Below are 27,271 nucleotides of genomic sequence, written 5' to 3' on the forward strand. Positions count from 1 at the left end.
GGCTTCATGTTAAAAGGAATGGTGGATAACATGGGACCTTCCAATACCCCATAAACCAATTATTAGAGCAAAGGTCCCCAAGAACCACCATCTAAGATTTACTCTCCACGAAGAAGCAGAGCCACCTACAGTATATATGGTCCCCACCTTCTCCCTAGCAGGTGGTTCACAAGGATAGCATGGCTTATAATATCAAAGGCTGCTGAGAGGTCCAGGAGAATCAACAGGGTCATACTCCTGTCCATCTCCCAGTGAAATTTGTCCACTCAGGTGACCAAAACATTTTTCATTACTAAAACCAGGTCAAAAGGCAGTCTGAAAAGGAACCAAATAATCAACCAGAAAAATCTGGAGCTAATACCATTATGCACTCAAATACCTTGTCAAAAACAGGATGATAGAAATCAAAATCACTATACTCAAAGGGGTTCAAAGTTGATTTCTTCAAAATGTTCTCTTTTAGAGAGGCATCTATTTCCTTTGCTATCCAGACAGAGGCTGACATCCAGACTAATGCTGCACATACGCAAACATGTGCTAGAACATGGATGTTGCACTAGCTAGTTCTGCTAAGTCAAGTGCTTGTGTTCTAGACTAATGCTATTGCACTAGTGCAAGGAGATTGTGCAAAGAAAGAAACATGTGTTCCAGACTAGTTCTTGTCCTAGTGGAAGGTGATGACAGGCTGCACAATGCATTGCACAGCCAGTTATGGACAGCACTGTATATGTCCTGGAGAAGGTCTTCCACTTGTGGTTGCACAGCACTGTGGAGCACCGTCACATTTCACAGCTGCACAAAGTTCTTAAGGGTGTGCAACTTTTCTTGTTGCACTACTACACTATTCTGGATGTCAGCCCCTGTTCTGCTATCCTCATTGCTGCAGTGGGCTGAGAACACAACGGATTGCACAACGTTGAGCTTCTTATGAGTGCACAACTTTGTTCCTTGTGCTAGTGCAGCATTAGTCTGGATGCCAGAAAGACCTAGCTTAGGCATCCTAGTTAACTAGGATAGAAAAGAATCAAGCATGCAAGTGGCTGATCACACAGATCCAAGAATTTTGTCCATGTCCTCAGGGTGAACAAGCTGAGAAATGTCCCTCTGAGTCTATCAAGCAGGTGCTCTGGAAGCCTCCTTACTCAACAATGAATGTTTAGCATGTTTGCTCAGAAGTAAGAACCAATTCAATGGGATTTACTTCTCAATAAATGTGGTTACAATTGCGGCCTTAGTAAGTGATTATATGGGATAAATCTAAGTACAGATAGCATGTAAAAAGCTATTCCCACCTTTCAAACCAAGGAAACCGGTTAGGCAAATATAATGAGACACCAGATCAAGAAAAATCCACCTCTTTATTTTCATTAAAAATCAATTCCAATAGATAAATACTTGACTTTTCATAATATGCATAATAGAGATAACATGCTGGCCAGGATCCAGCAAAACTCCTAACACATGTACATAAACCTGAAATGCTTAGCTCTTCTCTGATTTAGTACCACCTGCCCACACATCAAGCCACCTAATGGCGCAGCAGGGAAATGACTTGACTAGCAAGCTAGAGGTTGCCGGTTTGAATCCCTGCTGGTATGTTGCCCAGACTATGGGAAACTACCATATCAGGCAGCAGCGATATAGGAAATATGCTGAAAGGCATAATCTCATACTGCCACAAATAATAACTTTTCTTTTAGGATTCTGGTATTTACAGTGATGGTCATTATCGATGTTGTGGGGGACTGCTGATTGGGAAAGAACACAAACACCTCAGGTGCACATGCTGACCTTTCACACTTACATGGAACTTTAGAACATAGCCACTGGCTGACATGATGTGCAGTGTCTAAGCAACACTGCAAACCACAATGGGGCTGCTGCAGACATAAAAGGCAGCCTTGATGTCATAGAAGATGGGTAGTTACGCAAGGAGCACTTCCACAGTGACTTGCATTGCAGCAAATGGTCCTCAACAGCATCAGGGCTGCCTAACATATCTGCAGCAGCCCCAACGTGGTTCACAGTGTCACCTAGATGATGGGCATCATGTCAGCCAACATTTATAAGATAGTGACATCTGGACACCCTTATTAACAACCAGCCATAGCTGCCAAACAGAATACAATCTTACTACAGAAAACACTTCTGTATGCATAGGCAACATGACTGCACATTTTGCATCAGTATTTTTATTTAATCACTCTTGCACATGATATTGTTCTTATCTATCAACAAAGAAGCCATTTTGATTTGAGTGCCCCTGGTCTTCATAGAAGGCACCTTGATTTGAGTGCCCTGGTTTGTGCTGTCATTAGGAAGGTAGTCATGGCAGTATACTACACCATCCTGGGAAACAAGGCATCACTATTCTGTACATGCATCATGCTCAAGAAACACATTTGCTATAGTAATTAATACAGTTGGAGCAATTGCTACAGTCACTGTTATTAAAAAAAATGTGCATTCAGAAATCTAGGAAGCGTGATCCATTTGGCAGGCTAGCACTGATATTTCAAAATCAATGTTAAGCAATATTATCATTTTGCATTAAAATCCAACTTCCGCCAGCAAAGAAGAGCTCAGCAGCATAACTTCTGTTCAGTTTGTGTTATATCACAGGCTTCTGCCCTTCACACATCAAAGCCACACAACAATGCACATTGTGAATTCTGAGACCTTCTTAACAATTATTTTCATGGTTTCAGACAGACTGACATAATTTACAATGGCTCTATTTTAAGCCTGCAAAGGAAACTGAATTGAATGTATCCCATCCTGCACTCTTGGTTCCCATGAACTATAATCACGTCCTCTGACTTCCACTCACACCACTGCCGATGCTAACCTTCCTGCTCTTATAAAGCTTACCCTTGAGAACCTGCCTGCTTGTTGTCATGTCTTAAAATGTTTACCCTTGCAGCTATCTGTTCCCATCACAACAACAAAGACATTCATTGTTTGAGAAGGCCCCGATTCCACCTGTCTGGCTCGCACAAGTCGCCTTGCCGATATCTATCGGACAACAACTATAACAACAGTGGCAGGGCTGGGTGCAAGCCAAATAAACAAACAATGCAGGAAGAATGCTATTGCTGTATATCAGCTAATGTTCCTCAATGATAGCTTTCATTCACAAGGAATGCTTTAAGCCAAATATTTTTTTAAAAAACTCTTACTCACACAAGAATACTAACAGGCTTGGTTTCATCTTACTAAGTGTGGGAGATCTTTCCTTTCTTTGAGGCCAATAACATGCATGTCCAGGTCAAGGAAAATATCTCTGGAATTTTGTTTATATCAAATTGTTGGATCTGTAAATTTAATTTGGAACATGTATTGCTTTTGAAGCCTAATGCGCCGTATACTTTATGCAAATGTCCTCTCTCTATCAACAGTAATCTGAACTTTCAATGACAACATTGCTATTGATTTTTATGGCACTAATTCAGGGGTATAAAGCCAAGTACTAGTTCTAACTTAGTTCACATAATGGTCTGAATGCACATGATACAGCTGCATTGCTGAAACTAAATAGGTCTTGGCCTGGGTGAGTGGGAGCCTTGATGCACATCATTTTGAGCTCCTTGGAGGAAAGTCAGAATATAAATGTAACAAATAAATAACAGATCCCACATGTGTATAGGAGTCCTACTATATACAGAGGTCCTCAGTTGCCACCTTTCCCAAAGATAAAAGATCAGTGCTTATTTACATAGGAACCTTCATTAGAGTTCTGCAAATACAAAAAGTCTGGAATACCTAGCAATGTGAGACACAGCTGACAAAATGGCTAAAGTCTAAAAGTAACTAGAAAGCAATACTGCTTCCTCAGATGAATAGTCCTGAAGACTATCACAGCACAGCAAGATCAATTGGAAGCAATTGATTAGTACAAGAATTACAAGTACTTAATATTTGTACAAGCATTCACTGTAAAACTTGTAGTCCAAATCCTTAATGATTGCAGTGGGCAGCCTGCAACACAAAGTACAGTGATGTAATGGGGAAGCAAAAAAGGAGACCTATTGCAGGACCTAACTTCCTGTTGTACCAGCTTACTACCAGCACCTACCAATCTATGCACGGTTTGCATGACGGACTCCAAATCAAGTTGAACCCTGATTTTATTCTGCATGCAAAGCATAAGTACATAAGAACAGCCCTGCTGGATCAGGCCCAAGGCCCATTTAGTCCAGCATGCTGTTTCCCACAGTGGCCCACCAGAATTAGGTCCTCTATCACTGAGCTATGACCCGTCCTCATGGCTGGGGTTTGTCATGTTTGGCAGAGGATTAGTAAGGTGGTGAAAAAGATGGCGGAACATGGGTGGCTTTGATAGGGAAGGCTTGCTTCCTATATTTGTATAGGAATCTCAGTCCAGTTCTGATATTACTTTGATTTAACATTAATTGTTTGCTTTAAACTGAGCTTAAGGAGTGGCTGCACTATTGGAGAACCAGAACTTAGTGTGGCATTACTCTTTATACTTCTAGGTCCCTATATTATACTTGGCCTTTACTTTAAAATGTCCAAGTCAGAATTTTTCCATCCCTGCCTCTAGATTTCTATCACCACTGACCTGGAGACTAAAAGTAATCCACAATCCCCTTCCCCTCACCCATCCCCTCCTTCTCCAACCTACCTAGAATGTTTTCATCCATCAGTAATTTAGACATTTAGGAGTGAACATTAGCTAGAAGTGAAGTTTGCATATTTTCTGCTTATTAAACAAATGAATGCTAAGTGCTATTTTCAATACATCCCCGTCTCTTCCAGCATGTGGTTTCTATTTGGGCAAGCTGGAGCTTTTATGAAGGCAGGCAGTGTGTAATTACCTTCGTGTTGGTGAGTTGGTGTTGGTGAGTTTTCTCCCAAGCTAGAGCAGCGTACCGTAACGAGAGACAGTTGCCATAAACAGAGCAGGAAGGTATGGCATGGTGTGTGGCCTCTTTGTTGGGAATCAGATATCTCTGCTCTAGGTGACCCTCTACCCCTGGCCACAAGCGCTCAGAAAATCCTACCCTGACATGTGATCTTTAAATTCCTTTGTTCTGTAATTACATGGCAATTATTCATAATTGTCCTCTCTTTTTTTTTCTGTCCATCATACTTCACGTTTGCAAAATCACAGTTGCTCATTCTGGTTTTGTCAGCAGTCGCCGAGGACACATTAATGAAAAATGCAGGGGCGAAGCATTTTCCATGCAATTTAATTGAAAGGAATGGCAGAACATCTGAATTTTCTTTCTTTCTTTAAGCAACTGGAGCCGCAGGGTATGAATGGTCCCTATATGACTGGAAGCTATTGTTAACTAATTATTTTATTTTCACTAATATTAAAAAGACGGCCCTGTGATCTCAGGCAGGGAAACACAAATCTTTAAACAGCGGTCATAACTGGGTCTAGTTAATTACGTTTTTCCTAGCTTAAATAAGTCCAAGCACAAATAAATAAAAATATCAGCCATTCCAAGGGCAGGCCCACAGCCCTCAGAGGGATTCTTTTAAGCCATTAAAAATCATGTTGATATATTATTAAGACTCAAGGCTCGCACAGATTCGTTCGACTGCTCCCTTGATGAATGCTGGCGTATGTTCTCTTATACTAAAGAAGTTAATTCGAGAGCTACAGGAAGCTGATCGCTGGTTCTCAAGAGTTTGAACCACAACTCCCCATGGGCCGATACGAAATTGAAGGTTGGCCCCTCTCTCCATTTAACTGGCTTCCTGTTTGACCCCACACCTTCATGCTGTGTGTATCTGGATTCTGTGGCCCAGCCACACAATATAACTAGCTTAAAGTTTGGTTAACTGATCTTGCCCTGGAAGCTGTTTGTACATGCAACAGAAAGACTTCAGCAATAAGTAAAACCACAACATGCTGTTCAACTTGGTGTCAGGACAAGGGGAGCAAGGCTAGGAATTAGGAAGGAATTAAAAGTGGCATTAAAAATGACTTGAACCTTCCGACAGTGAGGTGTGTGTGTTCTAGAAATGGGGACATGTCACCCACCTCATTATGCAGGCGTGGGGTAGGAGTTTCCCTTTCTGTGGATGTTACACCACAGGCACAAAAGGTGTCTGCTTGACACACAATCGTTTCCTGACATTTCTTGTAACTCTGGAAGTTGCTCTCAATGGGCATTCCAGCAGTTATGGAATCAAGTGAAGTGGACCACAGATACTTGGAATGGAGTGGTTAATAAGGAATGCTGGATAGTAAATTAATCCGAATTGAGCAGATTAATTTATTTACCAATAATTTTTTAAAAGGCGTATTTATTATTATTAACCTATAAAATATAATTATGACTGTTATGTGCAAAGAGGGGACTCTTTTTTCTTTCTTCATTCACCCATTCATTTCTATACTGCCTTTCTAGCAAAGGGACCATAAAGATGGCTAGATGTTGTAGGGGGCATAAAGCATCTCTGTGTGCTCAGAGTCATTGAATTTCCATCAGAATTATCCCCTTTAAAAGTGTGCTTTTAGAAAAGTACTGATAGTACTGTTTTTAAATCTCTGAACATATTCAATACAGGCAGCATCAGATTTGGGGTTGGCCCTTGCCAATGGCCAACTCATAACTGGAAACTCTTAAGAGGAATGTGAGGAAGAGTCCCTTACACTGCTGCCGCCTTTTCCAGCCCTCCCTTATGACAAAAGAGTACCCTGTGATGATGCAAGGGGTTGTGGGAGGAAGTCCTTTCACTGACAGAGAAGAAGATGAGTCACTGCTCAGACAATTGGTGGCAACTTCTTCCCCTTAGCAAATAGGAGCAATGTACCAGTAGTAACTCCTCCATTTTCCAGCCTCTGAGGGTGAGGAAGAGTGAGTATGAGCACCCTCATTCACTAGGAGGAGAGAAGGGGAGGAGCTCCTCACTCTTCAGCCACCCACAGCCACCACTGAGCCCTCCTCTCTCTAAACTAGGGGAGAGATAGCAGTGGGGGAATCTGTTGGGTACAGGACTCCAGGCCCCCCCACAATTTGGTGCTGATCAATCCTCACAAAGTGCCTGAGGATACTCACCCAAACAGCTGCATTTGGGGAACAGCTGCACAGGAATTAGAACTAGTTTAGCTGCAGCAGTAGTATTTATACTCCTATAGCTCAGGTTGATCAATAGAACCAGGCAGCCCATAGGCTTTCTAATGGAATGCTTTTTAGGTGTGTTTCAGGGATGCTTGAAACTGCACCCTTGTACAAAATTTTCCTGCAAAACATCTGAGGTGTGCCACAGATTGTGCCCCTTGTTGCGCAAGCACAACACTAGACTGGAACACGAGTAGCTAGTGCAACAGCCTTGCTCTAGTGCAACATATTTGTGCAAGCGTTTCATTTGTCTGGCTGTCAGCCAGTGTAAACAACATTGTAACTCAAATCAGCTTTCATGGAAAAATGAGGGGTTCCCCACACCAAGTGCTCTTTAAAAATACTTATAACTGCTAACCCATTTCTGAATCAAACTGAAAGGAATTCACCCACCGCTATTTATTTTACCTAATAATAAAACTGACCCCCAAAAAGAGCTTCAAAGAAATGTGACAAAAGACTCCCAGCTAATCTTCTCACCTTGTCATCTTTATTATTTAATTTGGTAAAATATTATTATTGTATTATTATTATTATTATTTACATTTTATATCCCGCTCTTCCTCCAAGGAGCCCAGAGCGGTGTAGTACATACTTAAGTTTCTCCTCACAACAAACCTGTGAAGTAGGTTAGGCTGAGAGAGAAGTGACTGGCCCAGAGTCACCCAGCTTAGTATCATGGCTGAATGGGGATTTTAACTCAGGTCTCCCTGGTCCTAGTCCAGCAGTCTAGCCACTACACCACGCTGGCTCTAGGGTAGCCTTGGCTTGTACTTGGACAAATTTAGAGGCAGCTACTTAGAATGAAATTTATTAAGCAATAAGGAATGTATTGCAGTGATTCTGAAAGAAGATAGCCATTTAAAGGGCTCTCACACGATTAGACCATGAAGGATTCTAGGCTGGAGTTATCTATAAAGATTCCCTCTAGAATCTTTAGAGAGAAGAGTGGCCAGAAGCCATTTCAGCCTGTTTTGAAATTAGCAATGATCTGGAAAGATTCCAGGTTTTTCAGTGGGTTGCTCAAGGGAAGCTCGTTTAGTGGAATCTTCTTACAATTTATTAGTCACATCCACCAGTAGCTCTTCTTTTCTTCCTGGGGCTACATTAAGAAAAAATAAATAAACTTACAAAAGGTTCAAAGCATAATTAGACCTAGGCCTGGGGACGCTTGCCAGAGCACACAATATAAAATGAGGTTATAAAAGTATTTCCAGAACGGCCCATGGAGCCTCGGATACCAGGAAGCTTCTGAAATGAAACATGCAGGAGAAATACCAAGCGCTCTCCTCTAAGAGCTGGTCTATAAGGAAACCAAAAACAACATCCCACTGGCAGGTTCTCACCTCCCTGCCACAATTTTTACAAGCTCTTACCACACAGAGGGCCACCATCATGTCACCAGTGCTCTTCATAGTGCAATGGCAGAGACAGGGATAGTTACAACATGATGATCCCTTCCATGAAAAATGACAATTTTGTGGTGAGGGAAAGAATTTGCCATGGGGATGCCGTGTGTGTGTGTGTGTGTGTGTGTGTGTGTGTGTGCGCGCAACATCTCAGGGCCAAACTCATGTGTTCACCAGTCCTGTGTCTGCAGCCTTCTGCCTTCCTTTGGTGTCTGCAGGGATGCTCCTACTTCCTTTCCAACCATATTGCTTTTCTCTCTCCTTTTTACCTCTTGCTTATCTCCACTGTTATTGCTACCCCAAAAAGGTCACTTGCCACAGATGCCCACCTGGGCCATTTAAGCCCTGGCCCAGGTGGGCATTTTTTTAAGGTTCAAAAGAGAAAAGTACAGACACAAAAAGATGCAGAAATCATTGATGAGTGATCTGGAAACTACCCCACAAACAGTCCAGAAACTCAAGTAACGTGTTCCTTTTTAAAATGATCCTTAAAGGCCTCTTGCGGCTAGGCTCCATTTTCAGCCATATGCCCACCTACTAATCATTCCTTCTAGCACAAACTAAACCTGACTACTTCACAATCCTGTTCCCTCACACACAGATGCCCCCTTTTTAGCCCACAGGATTACATTCATAAAGGTGTACATGGCTGCAACTGGGCAAATGTGGATCTATTTAAAAATAATGCAGCCTTACATTCTGTGCAGAGAGCCACTGATCTAAGGGAGAGGTGGACTTCCTGCTTCCATATCACTTTAAACTCCACTGGTGCTGCAAGGAGGCTCCACATCTACTAAGGAGTGTATCATCGCATTTCCAACAATATGCCCATCATTCCCAATAGAAGTACCATTGGGAGTGTGATAATGCACTCCTTAGCAGACGTGGAGCCTCCCCACCTTGGGAATCAGAGCTAGTGAGGTTTAGAATGAGCCTCTCCCTTGCATTGGCAGCTTGCTGTATAGAATGCAGGCCTCAATTAAAATGCCAGAGTATTAATTTCCAAGAGGCAGAAGCATGTATGAACAAAAATAAAGCAAAGCAATGTGGCACATAACTGAAGTGAAATGACAAGTGTGCTGATTTTATATATACACACACACACACACACACACATATACAAACAGACTTCCAACATCTCCCATATGAGAAAGTTACCACAGCTCCTCAGACGTGTAATGATGGAATAGCCAATGCAATCAGAGTGGTGGACAAGATGCATCCATTACAGGAAGCAAAAGGTAATCCTTTCTGTACTAGGAACTTCTCAAATAATTGCACCATACCAAGGGCCCCAGTGAATACTTAGAATAAGAAATCATGCCCTGAAGCCATATCTAAGTTTCTACAGTAATGCTAAAGAATGAATCTGCTTGCGAGGAAATAAAATACTGCATTAGGACTAGAAATTACAGAGCTGACAATTCAGCAGCTTAGGTTGCAATATTAGATCTAGGATAACTGCTCCACGAACACTTGCCTTGAACAAGACACTGGATCACAGAGACTGCTGGCAGTAAGAAAGTTGTGTGCCAGTGCAGCAGATGGCTCCAGGCTCCCCACCAAGACAGTGGCTGCCTCTTCTGACCATGGGCACAATCCAGTCAAAACAGAGCCCTTTTTAGACCCACTGGTTTCAATGAGATAGCTAATGTTTTGATGGGAGCATGTTTATCAGAGTGTAAATCTTGCTTGAAAACAGAAAGACACATAAGCTTAGCGATTAAGCAGGAGACTTACATATAAAAGGCTTGACACTGCTGTGGATATGTTTGTGCTGTTTGAGGCCTGAAGAAGTGGCAAATGTTTTACCACACTCTGGACAAGCGTGCGCACGAGCCCCAACGTGCTGCGAACGAATATGCCTCTGGAGGTTGCTGGGGTCCGTGAAAACCTGCTAGGAAATAAGTACTGATTAAACAAGAAACTTTGATGGAAACCAGGAAGAGAAAAACAGCAATTGCGTAAGATGCTTCAGGAGCCAAGATGCATCGAATGCAAGAGAGGAAAAACAGTTGTTTTTTCAGTGGTTTATACAAGTTCAATTATGTCACTCAGTCATAAGATAGGAGAGGTGACTTTTAGGGCACTGAAGCAGCATCAAGTCTATTTAAGTGCTATGGCTCCCATCCAAGAAACCTGGAAACTGTAATTCTGTGAAATAATCTCTAGCAACTAATTGTTAAGATCTTCACAAAATTACAACTCTCAGGATTTGGGGGAGGATGCCATAACTGTTAAGCCACATTGAAACTGGATTAACATTTGTAAGGCAGAAGTACAAAATTCAATGCCATATTAATCAATATGGCATTAATTAATATGGCAAATTAAGCCAAAAATAAATTGTAGATTTTACAGCCATTGTAGTACATAATATCACCATTCCCTACATAACAAAATGCTTCCTCTAAAAGGATGGTGTGAATCAGATATTCACTGAATCAGATATTGTGTCAGATATTCACTAAGGCTACTCTGGGAAGTTGGAAGGCTACTCTGGGAAGAGCAGACACAGCTGAGAAGGTGAGCAAGCCTTTCTAAACATCTAGCCTTTCCCCCTTCAAACAAACTAACAGGAAGAGGGGAGTTTTGCAGGGGCTGTTTCTCTTTAAGGGGTAGGTCTTAGTCTGTGTGTGTGTGTGTGTGTGTGTTACTTCTTAGGGTTAAGATATCACAGGGCTAGGAGTTCTTAGGGTTACCTAACTGCAGTTTTTACTTAGTGGCTGCTTGATGGGGGTGGAGTTAGCTAGGGCTGGGAGAGGCCCCACATTCCTTTCCTTTGACTCACATCCTGTGTGACAGTTGGAAGGCTACTCTACATATGAGGTGAAGGCCCGAGAACATAGCGAACAGGGATAGCAAACAGGACGTAGGAGTTTAGCGGGAAGTGTGCGGGGGAGCCTGGAACAAGCCCCTGCGATCACAAGGAGCCTGGTGGAGAAGAGAACGTAAGTACACATCCCTCCCTCGTATCTCTCATATTCTTGGGAAAGACTGTTTGGACAGTTAAATAGTTGACCATTACAGCTGAGACCTATCCTAATAAACTATCTAATAAACAGACAATAAGCTCCCTAAATACTGTAAACAGCCAACTAAAACAGTATGAAGATAGAAGGTCAGCAGGGGAAGGGGCACTTCCCAGTGTATTGCACAGAGTGCCATATGTATGACTATTTGCCCCATGGGCAGAAGTCATGGGTGTGTGCTCAGTGCAAGGAGCTCCTGGCTCTCAAGGAACAAATCTGTTCCCTTGAGACCAAGGTGGCGGAACGGGAGAAGCTCAGAGAGACAGAGAGGCATGTGGAAAAGACCTTTAGGGATGTGATAGAGGCATCCCACTCCAGGGCTGGTAGCTCCTCTGCTGTCAGGGAGAATGAAGGTCTTGGGCAAGGAGGACATCGGTCTGAGGAAGAGGGAAATGCTCCTTTTGAAGGGACCCCTTCCGTGGATGATGAGCCCATATCCTCTCGCACAGGGGATATTCCTCTGGGGGGTGGGGGCCTCCTTGTAGTTGGTGATTCGATCATTAGAGGGATAGAGAGATGGTTTTGTGACCCACGTGTTGACCGCACGGTGACTTGCCTGCCTGGTGCGAAGGTTGCGGACATTACGCAGAATTTAGACAAGCTCCTAGGCAGTGCTGGGGAGGAGACAGCTGTCGTGGTGCATGTCGGCACCAACGATGTGGAGAAATGCAGTCGGGAGGTCCTGGAAGCCAAATTTAGGCTGATAAGTAGCATTTTGAAGTCCAGGACCCCCAAAGGTAGCATTCTCAGAAATGCTACCTGTTCCACATGCAAGTACAGTAAGACAGGCAGAGCTGAGGGGTTTCAATGCGTGGATGAGACATTGGTGCCGGGAGGAGGGGTTTAGATTTGTTAGGCACTGGAACACATTTTGGGGCAAGCAAGGCCTGTACAAAAGGGACAGGCTGCAATTGAACCAAGATGGAACCAGACTGCTGGCGCTTAAAATCAAAAAGGTTGCAGAGCAGCTTTTAAAATGACACCTGGGGAACAGCCGATGGGAGCTGGGCAGTATCCTGTTTGGCAAAAGCCATCCTTTAAAGTGTGAGGCTGCAAAGAATTCAGATAAAACCGAAGGGGACAGAGCAGAACCACATAAAGAGCAGACGGGAGCCTGTGCCAGCAGGTCAAAAGAATAGCATACATCAGGGGAGAGATTCAGTGTATAGGTGCTTATATGCCAGTGCCAGAAGCCTCCAAGCCAAGATGGGTGAGCTGGAGTGCTTGGTTGCTAACGCAGAAATAGATATAGTGGGCATAACAGAAACATGGTGGAACAGTGAGAACTGGTGGGACACTGTTATCCCTGGGTATAAACTCTATAGAAAGCACAGGGAGGGGCACCTTGGAGGAGGGGTAGCACTGTATGTTAAAGAAGGGATAGAATCTAACAAGCTAGAAAAACTAGGTGGACTGGAGTCCTCCACAGAAACCCTGTGGGTGACTATACAAGGCCAGAAAGGGAACGTGCTACTGGGGACCTGCTATCGCCCTCCAGATCAAAACACTGACAGTGACTGGGAGTTGCAGGAGGAAATCAGGGAGAGAGGCAGGGCTGTAATTATGGGTGATTTCAACTACCCACACATAGACTGGGTAAATTCACATTCAAGTCAGGACAAAGAGGTCAAATTTCTAGATACACTAAATGACTGTGCCCTAGAACAGTTGGTCATGGAACCGACCAGAGAGAAGGCGACCTTGGATCTAATTCTGAGTGACACCCAGGACCTGGTGCGTGATGTCAGTGTCATCGACCCTTTAGGGAACAGTGACCACAGTGCCATCAAATTCAGCATACATGCAGGGAGAGAATCACCAAGGATGTCTAATACAGACATTTTGAATTTCAGAAGAGGAAACTTCTCCAAAATGAGGAGTAAGGTGAAAAGAAAGCTGAGTGGGGAAATCAGGAGAGTCACTTCGCTCCAGAGTGCATGGAGTTTACTCAAAACCACAATACTAGAAGCCCAGTTAGACTGTATATCCAAAAGGAGGAAAGGTACGACTAAGTCCAAGAGGATGCCAGCATGGCTAACAGGTACCGTCAAGGAAGCCAAAAAAGGGAAGAAGACTTCCTTCCGAAATTGGAAGGCCTGTCCAAATGAAGAGAACAGAAAGGAACACAAACTCTGGCAAAAGAAATGCAAGGTGACAATAAGGGAGGCAAAAAGAGAGTTTGAGGAACATTTAGCCAAAAGTATCAAGGGGAATAACAAAAACTTCTTTAAGTACATCAGAAGCAGGAAACCTGCCAGGGAGGTGGTTGGGCCATTAGACAATAAGGGAGTGAAAGGGATTATTAAGGAGGATATGGAGGTTGCAGAGAAGCTGAATGAGTTCTTTGCATCTGTCTTCACGGCAGAGGATACTGAGCATATACCTGTTCCTGAATCAGGCTTTTTAGGGATGGAGGCTAGAGAGCTGAGTCTGATAGAAGTGACAAGGGATGATGTTCTAAACTGTCTGGAAAAACGGAAAGCTAACAAATCACCAGGGCCGGATGGCATCCATCCAAGAGTCCTCAAAGAACTCAAATGTGAAATTGCCAACCTCCTTGCTAAAATATTTAACTTATCCCTGAAATCGGGCTCTGTACCAGAGGACTGAAGAGTAGCAAATGTAACACCGATTTTCAAAAAGGGATCCAGGGGTGATCCGGGAAATTACAGGCCAGTTAGCCTAAAGTCCGTTCCAGGCAAATTGATGGAAAGCATCCTCAAGGATAAAATTGTAAAGCACCTACTGTAGAAGAACAGGCCCTACTGGGAGTGAGCCAGCATGGCTTCCGTAAAGGTAAATCTTGCCTCAACAACCTTTTGGACTTCTTTGAGAGTGTCAACGAGTGTGTGAATCAAGGTGATCCAGTTGACATAGTCTACCTGGACTTCCAAAAAGCTTTTGACAAAGTTCCTCATCAAAGACTCCTGAGGAAACTTAGCTGTCATGGGATAAAGGGACAAGTACATGTGTGGATTGCTAACTGGTTGAAAGACAGGAAACAGAGGGTAGGTATAAATGGAGAGTTTTCACAATGAAGTAAGAAGTGCTTTTTAATTTATTCATAAATGATCTAGAAGCAGGGGTAAGCAGCGATGTGGCCAAATTTGCAGATGATACCAAACTCTTCCGGGTAGTGAAATCCAAAACGGATTGTGAGCAGCTCCAAAAGGATCTCTCCAAACTGGGTGAGTGGGCGACAAAATGGCAAATGTGGTTCAATGTTAGCAAGTGTAAAGTGATGCACATTGGGACGAAAAACCCCAACTTCAAGTATATGCTGATGGGATCCGAGCTGTCGGTGACGGACCAGGAGTGGGATCTTGGGGTTGTGGTGGACAGCTCGTTGAAAGTGTTGACTCAATGTGCTTCAGCTGTGAAAAAGGCAAATTCCATGCTAGGGATCATTAGAAAGGGGATTGAAAATAAAAGTGCTAATATTATAATGCCCTTATACAAAACTATGGTGCGACCACACTTGGAGTACTGCGTACAATTCTGGTCACCACGTCTTAAAAAGGACATTGTTGAACTGGAGAAGGTACAGAAGAGGGCAACCAAGATGATCAGGGGCCTAGAGCACCTTTCTTATGAGGCAAGACTACAACACCTGGGGCTTTTTAGTTTAGAAAAAAGACAACTGCGGTGAGACATGATAGAGGTCTATAAAATCATGCATGGTGTGGAGAAAGTGGAGAGAGAGAAATTCTTTTCCCTCTCACACAACACTAGAACCAGGGGTCACTCCATGAAATTGATTGCCAGGAGGTCTAGGACCAACAAACAGAAGTTCTTTTTCATACAACATGTGATCCACTTGTGGAACTCTCTGCCACAGAACGTAGTGACAGCCAACAACCTGGATGGCTTTAAGAGGGGTTTGGATTACTTCATGGAGGAGAGGTCCATCAACGGCTACTAGTCGGAGGGCTGTGGGCCACCTCCAGCCTCAAAAGACAGGATGGCTCTGAGAACCAGTTGCAGGGGAGAAATGGCAGGAGAGAGGGCACGCCCTCAACTCCTGCTTGTGGCTTCCAGCAGCATCAGGTGGGCCACTGTGAGAAACAGGATGCTGGATTAGATGGGCCTTGGGCCTGATCCGGCAGGGCTGTTCTTATGTTCTTATATATAAATAATAATGCAACTTCCACTGTCATCTTTAGACTTCAAAATCACCATTCCAATCAAGAGTTGCTCAATTATCACTTTCTGAAGTCCCCATTCCTACTTGATTCTGGGTTCCAATCAATTCAGATCATCTAGCCTTCCAAGTTCACCCTTTGTCTGTTTTATTAAGCTGAAAAATCAAAGAGCAGGATGGGAGGTGTATGTGCAGTCATTTTAATCTATTGGACTTCAGCTCCTCGGGATGTAAAACAAAAGAGGAGCCTGTACACATGTTGCTGGAGTCCTGGAGAGATGGACCCTAGGAATTCTTCCCACTTTCCTTATAATTTTATTCATTCATTCATCTATCAAATTTATACCCCACCCAAACTTACGTCTCTGTTAATAATTGCAAGTGTTTGGTTGATATTGATGGAAACCACACAGTAAGATAAATTATTGACGCATTACCTGAAGCTCCTATCTTTTAAAAACCAAAATGCTACCATCATAAATTATATCATTTAAGGAGAACTGGTATCATCTTTTACAAATGGATAAAACTTTCCCCAATGCTTTAATTTATGGCATTGAAATCATGACACAATATCTCATAAGCAGGTTCTACTTACACAGAATTTCTTGTAGAATGTAGCCCCAGATTCAAAATGCATATATTGAGTATACTGGCTTTCATTTTTCAAGAAATATTCATGCATTTATTTTAATCAATACACCTTGGTTTCCATAGCAGAAAATGCTACCTATGTCATCAAGCCTTATATCCTAGTATCAAGATTCACACAAGGAATGTTTGCATCATATTGTGGCATTTCCTTGTTGGTATATTAAGAGCTTTGCTGAGCCAGGTGAGAACGAAAAGTCCTTCTGCCCATATATGGATCTTCTAGTCATATATGGCTCCATACCATATATGGATCTCAAACCCAGCTGTCCCAGACCTCAGGCAGAGCAGGGTTCTGTCTCAGGCCTCCAATATCAAAATGGCCTCATACATGCAAAGTAGGCATTCTGCCTCTTTTCTAAGCACTAAGAGCCAGATGCCATTATCAGCAGAAGCATGCAACCAATCTGTTGCTGGACTGTACCACTTCAGGCTGCAAGTGCAGCTGGGGGACTGAATATGTGAATGCTTTCCCACACTAATAATAATTTAAAAAATTCCCCCCAAAAAATAAAAACTAATGTGCCAGGGAAAAGGTTCTAGTCCAGTCTTCTTCTGAGCATATGTGCAGGAAGGGTTTTTAAACTGATATTCAAATATTTGAGTCCCCTACCTGTAGTTTGAAGTGGCACAGTCCAGCAAAAGATGTGAAGCTGCTGATTATGTACTTCAGTGTTCAGCCCTATGCTAAATATGGTTTTAGATCTCATGAAGCATGTTGAACATGAAAAATCCCAGGCACCCTACAAATTCACTGTACCTTGGCACAGTTTTCACATTCATAGTGCTTCCCACTGTCATGGGACATCTGATGCCGTATCAAGTTGGATTTCCAGTTAAAGGCCTTGGGACACTGGTCACACTTGTACTCCCTCTCTTCTGTGTGGGATAGCATGTGTTTTTCCAAACTGCACAGATACAAAAAGAAGGTTCAGCAAGATATTGACTGCAGATGAGCAGAAATACAGATACATTTTCCTGTTACTCCCAAGAAATAGAAGAAATGCAGATGTTATTTCATTTCACAGAATCACAGCAATCAAGGAACAAACAGATTCTCTAATCTCACGAAGTACAATCCTATACATCTAGGTTACTTTAAATATCCTATAGAAAAGCAGCTAATACATTTATTTAAAATGAGTATGTAAACATGTTTCCTTATGATTCTTGCTCAGTTCAAATAGAGGAAATTTAGGAATAATCACATCAACTACAATAGGGTGGGATTCCAGGGGTACAACAACAACATACTTATTTATAAAATTGTCTATTAATTTTAAAAAGAAATTATTCCTTTTTGAAACATTAAAAAGACAATCCATTAGAACAAACCAGTCTTCACGATATATTATCCAATTACAGTTTTAGTTTGGTACCTTAGGTGTAAGGACTAAACATTTATAGGATATTATTTAAGTGAAAACTAATAGTCCTTCTGACCATATATGGATCTTCATTGTTTCATAGTTTTCTTGAAGACAACCCCTGCTCCAAATGCATACACATTGGATATATTATAAATAGGATATTCAATAAATATCTTTTCTTGTGCCCTTGGAATTCCACTTCCCCAAGTATTCCACTTCCATGGAACACTTGTGCCCATAGAAAGTGGTTTCCAAATACTTTGGAAATATTCACAAGACCAATTCAACTTGTATTGACTCCCTCTGTGTAGAAAATGGCTGGATCAGAAGCAGCTCTCAAGGGAGGTAGAAGCTGCTTTAACTCTATGTGTATACTGCACACTCGGTCAGCACAGCCAACACATGACATGTGTTGTTGTTGGTTTTTGTAACATGCGAAGTGGCCCTCAGGAGCAGATGCCCTAAGACAAGATATCCTAGATGCTTGCTGACCGATCCTGTGGCACATGAGAAAATTACTCAAAGTAGTCCCATTTAAATTAAAAGGGACTATTATTGAGTAGTTTTCCTCATGTCAGCCAACAATCCCAGGAGAGTGGATTTTAATTCTTCTTATTCTGTTCAAAGCAAAAAACTCTAGTCTGTCACTGTTATATTTAGCTACAAGTCATGTTTCTCATCTTATTTAATATTACTGTTGTTTTCTTTCATACTATTTCACATGTAATTTACTGTTACTTTGTCCATTATTCCACAACATAGATTTAAGATGGTTCTTCGGGGGGCTTTCGTTATTAATTACACATGCCCACAAGCATACATAGATGCTGGCAATTCGAGCTTCTACCTCACCTATTGTTTAACACAATGTTTCCCCCCTCTATATTCTATCCTGAACAGTTTCTGTCATGTATTGGCTTTTAAATTATTTAAATCTTTTTCAGCCAGGCTTCCTTGGTTCTCATTTTTCACCCTTTCTGTCTCAGTACAGCGTAGCAATTTATGATTTCTCTTCTGTCGATGTTTTTCTGGCCTTTGTTTTGAGCCTTTAATACCCTTAAAGGCCTTCCCAAAAGATGAGTTTTTAGCACAAGAAATCCACGGTTGTTATCCATCTGTTGTGTAAAGTCCAGACATCTTCCCCTCAAGGTTGCATTTTTGTTGCAGGGATATTACAGTTTCCCAGCACTGGTTGTGCTCTCCTGGATGGACCTGGGAAATAAATCTGGCTTGAAGATCTCTTTCCGTTTGTGCACCGACTCTCAAAATGAAATACTGTCCTCATATGTATCTATACTTTAGGTAATAAGCAGGTCTAAACATGTTAAAACATAAATCATCTGGCCCCATCTCCACCACTGCTAGAGCTTTACAGTATCAAGTATTTGGCGGATATGCCAGCTGTAACCTTACCTGGATGGAGATAGCTTGGCCACAGTTACTTATGCTCTGGTAACCTCATGTTTAGATTACTGTAATGTATTGTATATGAGGCAGCTCTTTAAAATGGTTTGGAAACTGCAGCTAGTCCATAATAGGGCTGCACAATTATTAAATGGGACTGGGTGTTTTGATCATTTTACATTTTTCAGTGGCATTTGGCGGAGTAGGTGGTGACTAGGGAAAGGGCCTTTTCAGCTGTGGCACCTCATTTATGGAATATCCTCCCTAGTGAATCTCACCTGGCACCATCACTACACTCTTTTAGATGCCAGGTAAGGTTAAGATATTTTTGTTCACCTAGGCTGTTTAAATGCTTCTGCCTTTTTAGTTGTAGTTGTAAGTAGTTTTTGTTTTTGTTTGCTTTAATGTGTTTTTAACTGTATAGTTTACTTTACTGTTGTTTTATTGTTTTGTGAGCTGCCCAGAGAAAAAAGTTATTATGGGGCAGCTATATAAATAAAGTTTATTATTTTTGTTTTGTGGCTGTGATGGAGCCATGTCACAGTTGACCTACCAGAGAATTAAGGCATTCAGGTGGGTGGTCAGCTGACCTCCAGAAGTTCACATCACCTAACCATATAAGCCTCATTTCGAAGTCATTGAAAAGAGATGCTGTACTTGGGAACAGAGTCTCAAATAGGCCTGGAAGTGCCTGCCATCACAGAAGCTGCATTCGCATCTTCAGACAAATGCCTCTGTAAGTGGCGAACTGAGGAAGTGATTGACAGGGATGGGGTGAGATTTCTGGACCTGTATACAGCATCTTTTCAATAATGCCTGAATTAGGCTACACTCAGCTGACTTACAAAAGGAGCCAGGATGCAGGGCTGGATACAGGGTATAAAAGGCCAGGGGTGGGGGTGGAGATCATCTGGGGAAAATGTTTTGTGCTAGATGGGAGGAGGGCTGCTGATCTTAAGCCTCCCAGCCAGGCAAGCAGGAAGTGTGGTAACTGGCTATCATTCTGAGGTCCTTTCCTGCAGAGCTGCTAAGTAAGAAGCAGACACTTTAATGCAAGGTGATTTCCTGAGCAATGGTCACAGAAGAAAACACTTCATGAAATGTGCAAATTGATCTGTGGGGCTTTGTTAAGCAGATAGGCCTGCTTTTATCCAAGGAATTGGCCTTGGCAGCCTTCAGATCCCTTTCAGGGGATCTGATTACTACAACATGATTACTACATATCAATGCAAGAGAAGCATCTTTGCACTATGAGGCTTTGTGTACCAGTTCCCATGATTCCAACAGGAATGGGTGGGGCTTTGCAGTACACTGAAGCTCCTCTTCCTGACCACTGGAAATCCTGTTCCATCTACTCTGTAGCTTTCACCGTTGTTCTAGGCACTGTAACTGTTCTCTCATATGAAGCTGCCTTAGATTAAGTCAAAGCATTGGTCCATCTGGTCCAGGACTGTAAGCTCTGACTGGCACCATCTCTCCAAGCAGAGGTTTTTCTCAGGCTTGCTATCTGAAATAGTTTAACAGCAGATACCAAGGACTAAATCTGGGACCTTCTGCATTTACATGGTTTACCATTAGTGCTCTACCACTGAGCTGTGAGCCCTCCATTGCTTGCCACATTTTCAAGCCTGTCCTTGCAGTTTTCAGGGCTGAAATCATCCTTTAAAAAAAAAAAAGCTGACCTTCTCAGGACGCCCATTTCTGCACCTATGCTGACTTCAGCACTCGAGTGGTGCAGCTGAAGAATATCCGCAGCCTCAGCAGTGAGCATATTTTTATGAGAGTACTTGATGTGGTACTTATAGTTTTCCTCCTCTTAAAAAACAACAAGTCGGAGCCTTCAGTGTATTTTGAAATCTAACATTTCTGTGTAGTTGGTTTCTGTTTTAAAAGTTCTGGCTCCTACCTTTGCACATCAGAGAATACTTGATCACACTCTTTGCATTCTTGGATGTCATGCATATCATGGAGGTCATTCTCCTTGTCAAGCTTTGGCTGAAATTCATCCTCCACCATGGAAAAGGCTGAGTGAGGTGTGCTGCACGGGAATTTCTGATGGTCCACCAGTTCAGCTTTGGACTCAAATAGCTGGTCGCAGTCTTCACACCGATACTGACGCTCCTCTGTAAAACAAATTGGTCATTACTCTCAGTGGGCTTCTTCAAGGGCAAGAAGAAACATTTGCCCTATGCATTAATTATTAAGGAACGTTTAGTATACAGTTTGAGAATCGGCCATAAGCAATTGCTGACCATGAATATCTGGAGCCATTATGTCATGTGGATAGTCTTCAGTCTTCATGAACAGAAGGAGCTCTTCTCCAGGTTCAATGTCTCTCACTGCTCTGTAATATATCTGAAAGACAGAATTGCAAATGAGTGGCAATAAGCACATGGTACAAAAGAAAGAGAAGAGAAAACTGTTCTACAACCTATTCTGCTCAAGCAGACTAACTGTATCATGGCCAAATCGGCTGAAGTGCAAAAGGAAGGGGCCATCGTCGCTCAGTGGCAGAGTAACTGGATTGTGTGCAGAAAGTCCCAGATTCAGTTCATGGCATCACCAGTTTTAAAAGGACCTCAGGCAGCAGGGCTGGGAAATGCTGCTGCTACTGAAGTAGAAAGCATTGGGTTAGGTGAATCAGTGGTCTGACTCAGTACAATACGGCTTTATATGTTCACAGTGTAGCTATGCTGAAGCCAATATAGCTGGGTGGAGGACTTATCCCAGTAGCTGCTGTTCCTTACTATGCAAGGAAAAATGTTATTTTGTGCAAGAATTATGCTGAGGAGTGAGCTGTATGTTAATGCTCTCTGACAATTCGTAAATCTTCTTACTATAGGCTGTACAAGAAATTCACTGAAAAATCAAATTTCTTACGGATCTGCCAGTGGGGAAGCAGATGTATTCATGAGAAGCTTTTTCAGGTGCACATGCTAGGATTTACTCAGGACCAGCATCAGCCAGGTCAGGCACAGGACTGAGGGCCCATGCTCCTCTGAGGGTTACCCTAGCAGATCCCTGAAGGAGGAGACAGATGTCTGCTGCTGCTGCTGTCCATCATTGCCCAAGAAACTTGTTAAGGGACAGGATCCAATGGGGAGGGCTTGCCAAGTGGTGGTGGGCAGCAGTAGGCATCCCGCTCCTTCCGTACTACTGCTTAGGTGATGGTACTGAAGGAGACCTGTTAGTCTGCCCAGTGCCAGGCACCATTGGGAGAGGAGGGGATCAGGAGGCTTGCCTTTCTCCTAGTTTCACCAGTGAAGCGAGTAGTAATTTCATGGAATAAATTGGCGTGAAGTCAAGCATAGAATCACACTCCAGCCTATGTTATAAACACACTGATTTATTCAAAAAGAACAACTGCGAACAACTGCAGTGCCTTATATAAACTCTGGATGTCACCGAGTTTACTGTATTTATTTTATGTAGAAGATTTATATGCTGCTGCTTCACAAAAAGAGTCCCAAGGCGACTAACAATATCAGATACCAACAAAAAACAACCATATGCCTGACATCTGTAAGTAAGGGGAGGAAGGTCATCAGTAAGGTAATGTGGCCATGCAAGGGAAAGAAGTGTCCCCACTGTGGAGCTTCCCAAACTCTGCAGCAGTAACTATGCAAGAGGGGAATGGTTCTTGCGAAGCTCTCTTTCCCCCAGAAATGCCCTGCACCACCCAAAAATATGACCCTGAGAGTCACACCGTCCTCAGGGACATATTTTTGGGTGCTGCGGAACACTTCTGCAATAGGAGAGATGGATGGACATTGGCTTCCCCCTTACGTGATCACTGCTGCAATGCCCCGGAAGCTCTATGCATCAGGGACGCTTTCCCCCTTCAGCAGCAGCACAGTTAGTGAGGATGTTGGAGAGTATCAAATATATATTTAGAAGTCTAAAACCTCAATTTAAAATATACAAAGATAAATGCATCCAAATCCTTGAAAGATAAAACCTAAACAGTCAACCCACTAAATTAAAAACTTTACACAAGGCATCTAAAATAAAGAAGGAAGAAAGCCAACTGCACCTCCCGAGGGAAGGGGCATCCACAGAAAAGGCCTTGTCCCATATGGCAGCCCAATGGGCCTCACCTGGAGGGAGCACCTGCAGAAGGCCCTCTTTATCTTATCTTTAACACATCTTACTAGTCAGGCAGATTCAGGTGTGAGAAGGTTGTTCAAATGGCATAGTACACTGGGTCATACCCCAAAATTCTAAGACTCCCCCACACTGAACACATAAAGAAGAGATGGTGTTCCCCACAGATATACAACCTGACACTATTGATATTCATGTACATATTGAGCCTTTTCTCACTATCGCATGAGAAGGCTTCTGGGCAGGCGGCAGGGAAGGCAGCAGAAGCTCGCCTTTCCCATAGACAATTCGGCTGCCGGGACTGGGAGGGTCTGGGAGCACAATCCCGTGCACAGATGATCTGCTGCTTCCCCCAGCAGTACAGAAATGCGGGGGGTCGGAACTCCCACAATGCACAGCATGAGTGTGTGGTGCAAGCAATCAATGTGGTACATGATCTGGAAAAATGGGGCTAAGGGAGCATTCACTCCCTTAACCTTGTTTAGGAGGTGGGCTCCTGAGGCGGGTTTGCCACCGAGCGCCACCAGGATCGGGTGCAATCCCAGAAGTTCTCATGCACAGCCAGGACCGGCCTTGGCTTTCTTAGCTCAGTCTTGGCTGTGTGTAAGAATAGCCTCATTGTTTACAGATACAGTAAATTACATATCTAGGGCTCCTTGACTGGGTGGTATAAAAATTTAAAATATAAACAAAGAAATAATATTTATATGGATTATCCATGCTTACAAGTGGTGGGAGGTACTGTAGGTGGCAGAATTGCCAAAAAGAAGAGTGTAACATTCAAGAACTGAAATAAGGGGTTAACCTTAACCCCACAAAGCTAGCCCAAAACACAGGTTTTTGAGAAATTCTCAGGTTCCAAAGTTTTCAAAGGCAAGAGAATTCCATAACTGTGGAGCAGCTATCGAGAATGCCTCACTCCTTGTGCTGGCACCCTGAACTTGATACCCTGGTGGCATTAAAAGAGGCACCTCCTCAATCGATATTATGGGCCACAAGTATCATGAGGCCCACATTTGGTCAGTAATGTATAGTTCATGGTTAGGAAAATAAATGCATAGCCCTATTACAAAATAAAATGAGAGTCAGAGTATTTTCCGGACAGAGAATTGGACTTGAACCAAGAAGATCTGCATTCAAATCCCTGCTAAACCACTAAGCTCATTGGATGACTTTGACTAAGTTACCATCCCTCAGCCCAATCTTTCTCACAGAAAAGGTGAGCTAATATAGAAGCCAGTGTATGTTGTGTTAAGCTGCTTGGAAGAAGGGTGGATAAAGATATGATGAACAAATACCTCATACACACCAATTCTGAATATATAATGCATATTGATTTAAGACTTTAAATGAGTACACTGATTTCAATACACTGATGAACTCTCCAAATAAACTGTAGGGCTGTTACCCAATTAGAGAATGTTTAGGTAATTAACAATCCGCTTTTGAACAGATTGTTAACTGATTAAAATTAAAGAAATGTGTGTATTACAAGTCGTCGGAGTGTGTGCCTTTTTAAAGATATAGGCGGACATGCTCCTCAGTGTAGCATGGGTGATGCAGAACCATCCACACCGCTGTAGGGCTATAACACACATAGTGATGATGCTGTGCAGTGGGGCTGTTCGGATGCAGCTTACCTTTGCACAACCGCAGGTCATGTGCTGGGAATATTGCAAGTATTGCATGACCTGAGATTGCACAAGTACCAGAACAGCCCTTGTGCAGCAGTTTCACCATGTGTGTTAGAGCCCCACAGTGGCACAGGAGGTTCTGCATTGCCCATGTTATACTGCGGGACATGTCAGCCATTGGAAAAAAATATGAAATACCTTACGACTTAAGAAAGGATCAGTTATGCCACTCATTGTTAGAAGGATTTTCCATCTGCAATATTGTCTTTGTCATCCCTTGTTACCCATGAGGATCAAAATATTCTCCAAAAATAAATAAATGTATGTATCATTAACTTACAGCCTTGTCAATTAAAATTTGCTCTCACTGGTCAGTTAACATATGGTTTAAATCATTACTCTCTCAGATCAAGTTTACAGCCCAGGTAAATATCCATAGGAAACTATTCTTAAACAGCTCCATCAGATATCATTTACAGCAAATGATAAATATACAACCTGTTGTGAACTTTGAAGAAAAGCTGGCATGATGGTTATACTCTAAAAAGAACTAGGAAGAAAAGCAAGGAATGTATTAGTATAACATATTACAAGTCATCATTCAAGGCTCTGGGATCAGGGTCTCTCTGCCTGAGGAACCTCCAAGGCTCTTTTCCATGCCCCCTTGCAGTTTAAGATACAGTGGTAAATACAGTCAGCAGGGAAGGACCTATTTGGTCACAGTAATGCAGCTGTGGAACACACTCCTAAAGGAAGCCTGTTTGGCACTGTCCTTGCAGATATGACTGTTTTGTAGGACATTTGGCGGTGGTGGCAGGATGACTAACTGTATATCTGATTAGTTCATTTTCTGGTTTTGCCATTTAACAGTTTTGGTTGTATTTTGATTTTGTTATAATGGTGGTCAACATTCACTCTGTTACTCACGAGTAGTCCTAATGAAATTAATGGGACGAGCTAGTCATGACTAACTTGACCCATTAATTTCACTAGGACTACCAATGAGTAACCTAACTTGGCTGCTGGCCACCATTTATAAATGAATAAATCATACACTCAGAAGAAAACATAAGAACAGCCCGACTGGATCAGGCCCAAGGCCTATCTAGTCCAGCATCCTGTTTCACACAGTGGCCCACCAGATGTCTCTGGGGAGCCCACAGGCAAGAGGTATGGGCAGCATGCCCTCTCATCTCCTGCTGTTGCTCCCCTGCAACTGCTCTTGAGAGGCATCGTGCCTCTGAGGCTGGAGGTGGCCCACAGCCACCATACTAATAAAACCCTCATTTGGGATTACTGATGGCTACTGAAGGATTAATGTGAGAAATGGTCTTGGGCAGAGGGAAGCTCTCTTTTACAGTTTCACCTAAAAACTGAATTATTGATAACTGTTTTTTTCAAGTGTGCTCTAAAAAAGCAAATAAGCATCTAAACTGAAGCAGGAACTTTGCTAAAGGCAAAAGCCTATATGGGGTATTTATCAGACTCTTTGGCTGTGTTTTATGAATAAAAAAATCATTTCTAAAAGCACAATGTATTTATACACTCACACCACCCTACATAAAATCTCGGGGGGGGGGGGTTTACAATCCAAACAACCACCAAAACCTAAAAATCATATAAACAGAGATTAGAATTCATTTACATTTATGAAATAAGATGATACGGAAGCTTTCCTCCTCGCCCCCCTACCTCACTTGTAATCTTGCAACAGTTATTAGAACTAGGATGACACAATAACTGAGAGAGAACAGGGAGTAAGCAGAAGCAACAATTTCATACACTGGCCCCACAGAGAGGCCAAGGGCAGGCTCCTCCGTCACAGATGGCCGGGTCAGAAATCCACATTGCACAAAACTCTTGACACAACCTGCACACAGTTCTTTTGTAACTCCATGTAACTCCAGTAGGTGGCTCTAAAACCTAATTGTTTATTTTCTCAGACCAGTCCCTCTGACCACAACTATGTGCTAGTGTGTGGGGGTGGGGGGGGTGGGGGGGGTGGATCTACAAACACCTTTGTGAAGGGTATTGTATTTCTCCCAATTTATTTGCTTCCTTTTTGTTGTTTTGGAAGTTCTATGCGTTGTTCCGCCCACTTCTTTTTTAGAACTAGCAGCAGCTCAACTACCTGAAGATGGCAAGTCAGATTATGAGAAGAGAAATGTGCATGTTACATGGCATTTCCAGGACGGGCTGAGGCCACATTGTGGTGGCTTCTCCAAAGACAACAGTTCTAAGGAAAAAGCATTAATCACGAAATGTTCAGGCTGCCGACTACTGTTCATTACGCGCTTTCCCAGTAAAAGCAGGGAGTAGGGGTTCCGAATTTTTCCTCCTACTTCTGTCAACTCCCTTTTCCTCAATTTGTTCTTCAAAATAAGAGCGATCTTAGCCAAACCATCTTTTGGTTTTATAATTTATAT

The 27,271-nt window shown here is 42.7% G+C and overlaps 1 protein-coding gene across 18 annotated transcripts in view; it reads right to left on the bottom strand.

Annotated features, from left to right (window-relative positions):
* Positions 1 to 27,271, bottom strand: part of MECOM (MDS1 and EVI1 complex locus) — a 744,249-nt gene that overhangs the window by 53,372 nt on the left and 663,606 nt on the right. For 14 of the 18 annotated variants that reach the window (XM_053310485.1, XM_053310473.1, XM_053310471.1 and 11 more), the window contains 4 exons: positions 21,360 to 21,462; positions 21,014 to 21,230; positions 17,094 to 17,241; positions 10,250 to 10,406 (listed from right to left, as the gene is read on the bottom strand). In XM_053310485.1, coding sequence (XP_053166460.1) covers positions 10,250 to 10,406; positions 17,094 to 17,241; positions 21,014 to 21,230; positions 21,360 to 21,462 — 625 coding nt within the window. The remainder of the gene's footprint in view (positions 1 to 10,249; positions 10,407 to 17,093; positions 17,242 to 21,013; positions 21,231 to 21,359; positions 21,463 to 27,271) is intronic. The other 4 variants (XM_053310486.1, XM_053310474.1, XM_053310472.1 and 1 more) reach the window with 1 other exon arrangement.

Source organism: Hemicordylus capensis, chromosome 3 (assembly GCF_027244095.1).
Source record: "Hemicordylus capensis ecotype Gifberg chromosome 3, rHemCap1.1.pri, whole genome shotgun sequence".
Classification (NCBI taxonomy): Eukaryota; Metazoa; Chordata; class Lepidosauria; order Squamata; family Cordylidae; genus Hemicordylus; species Hemicordylus capensis.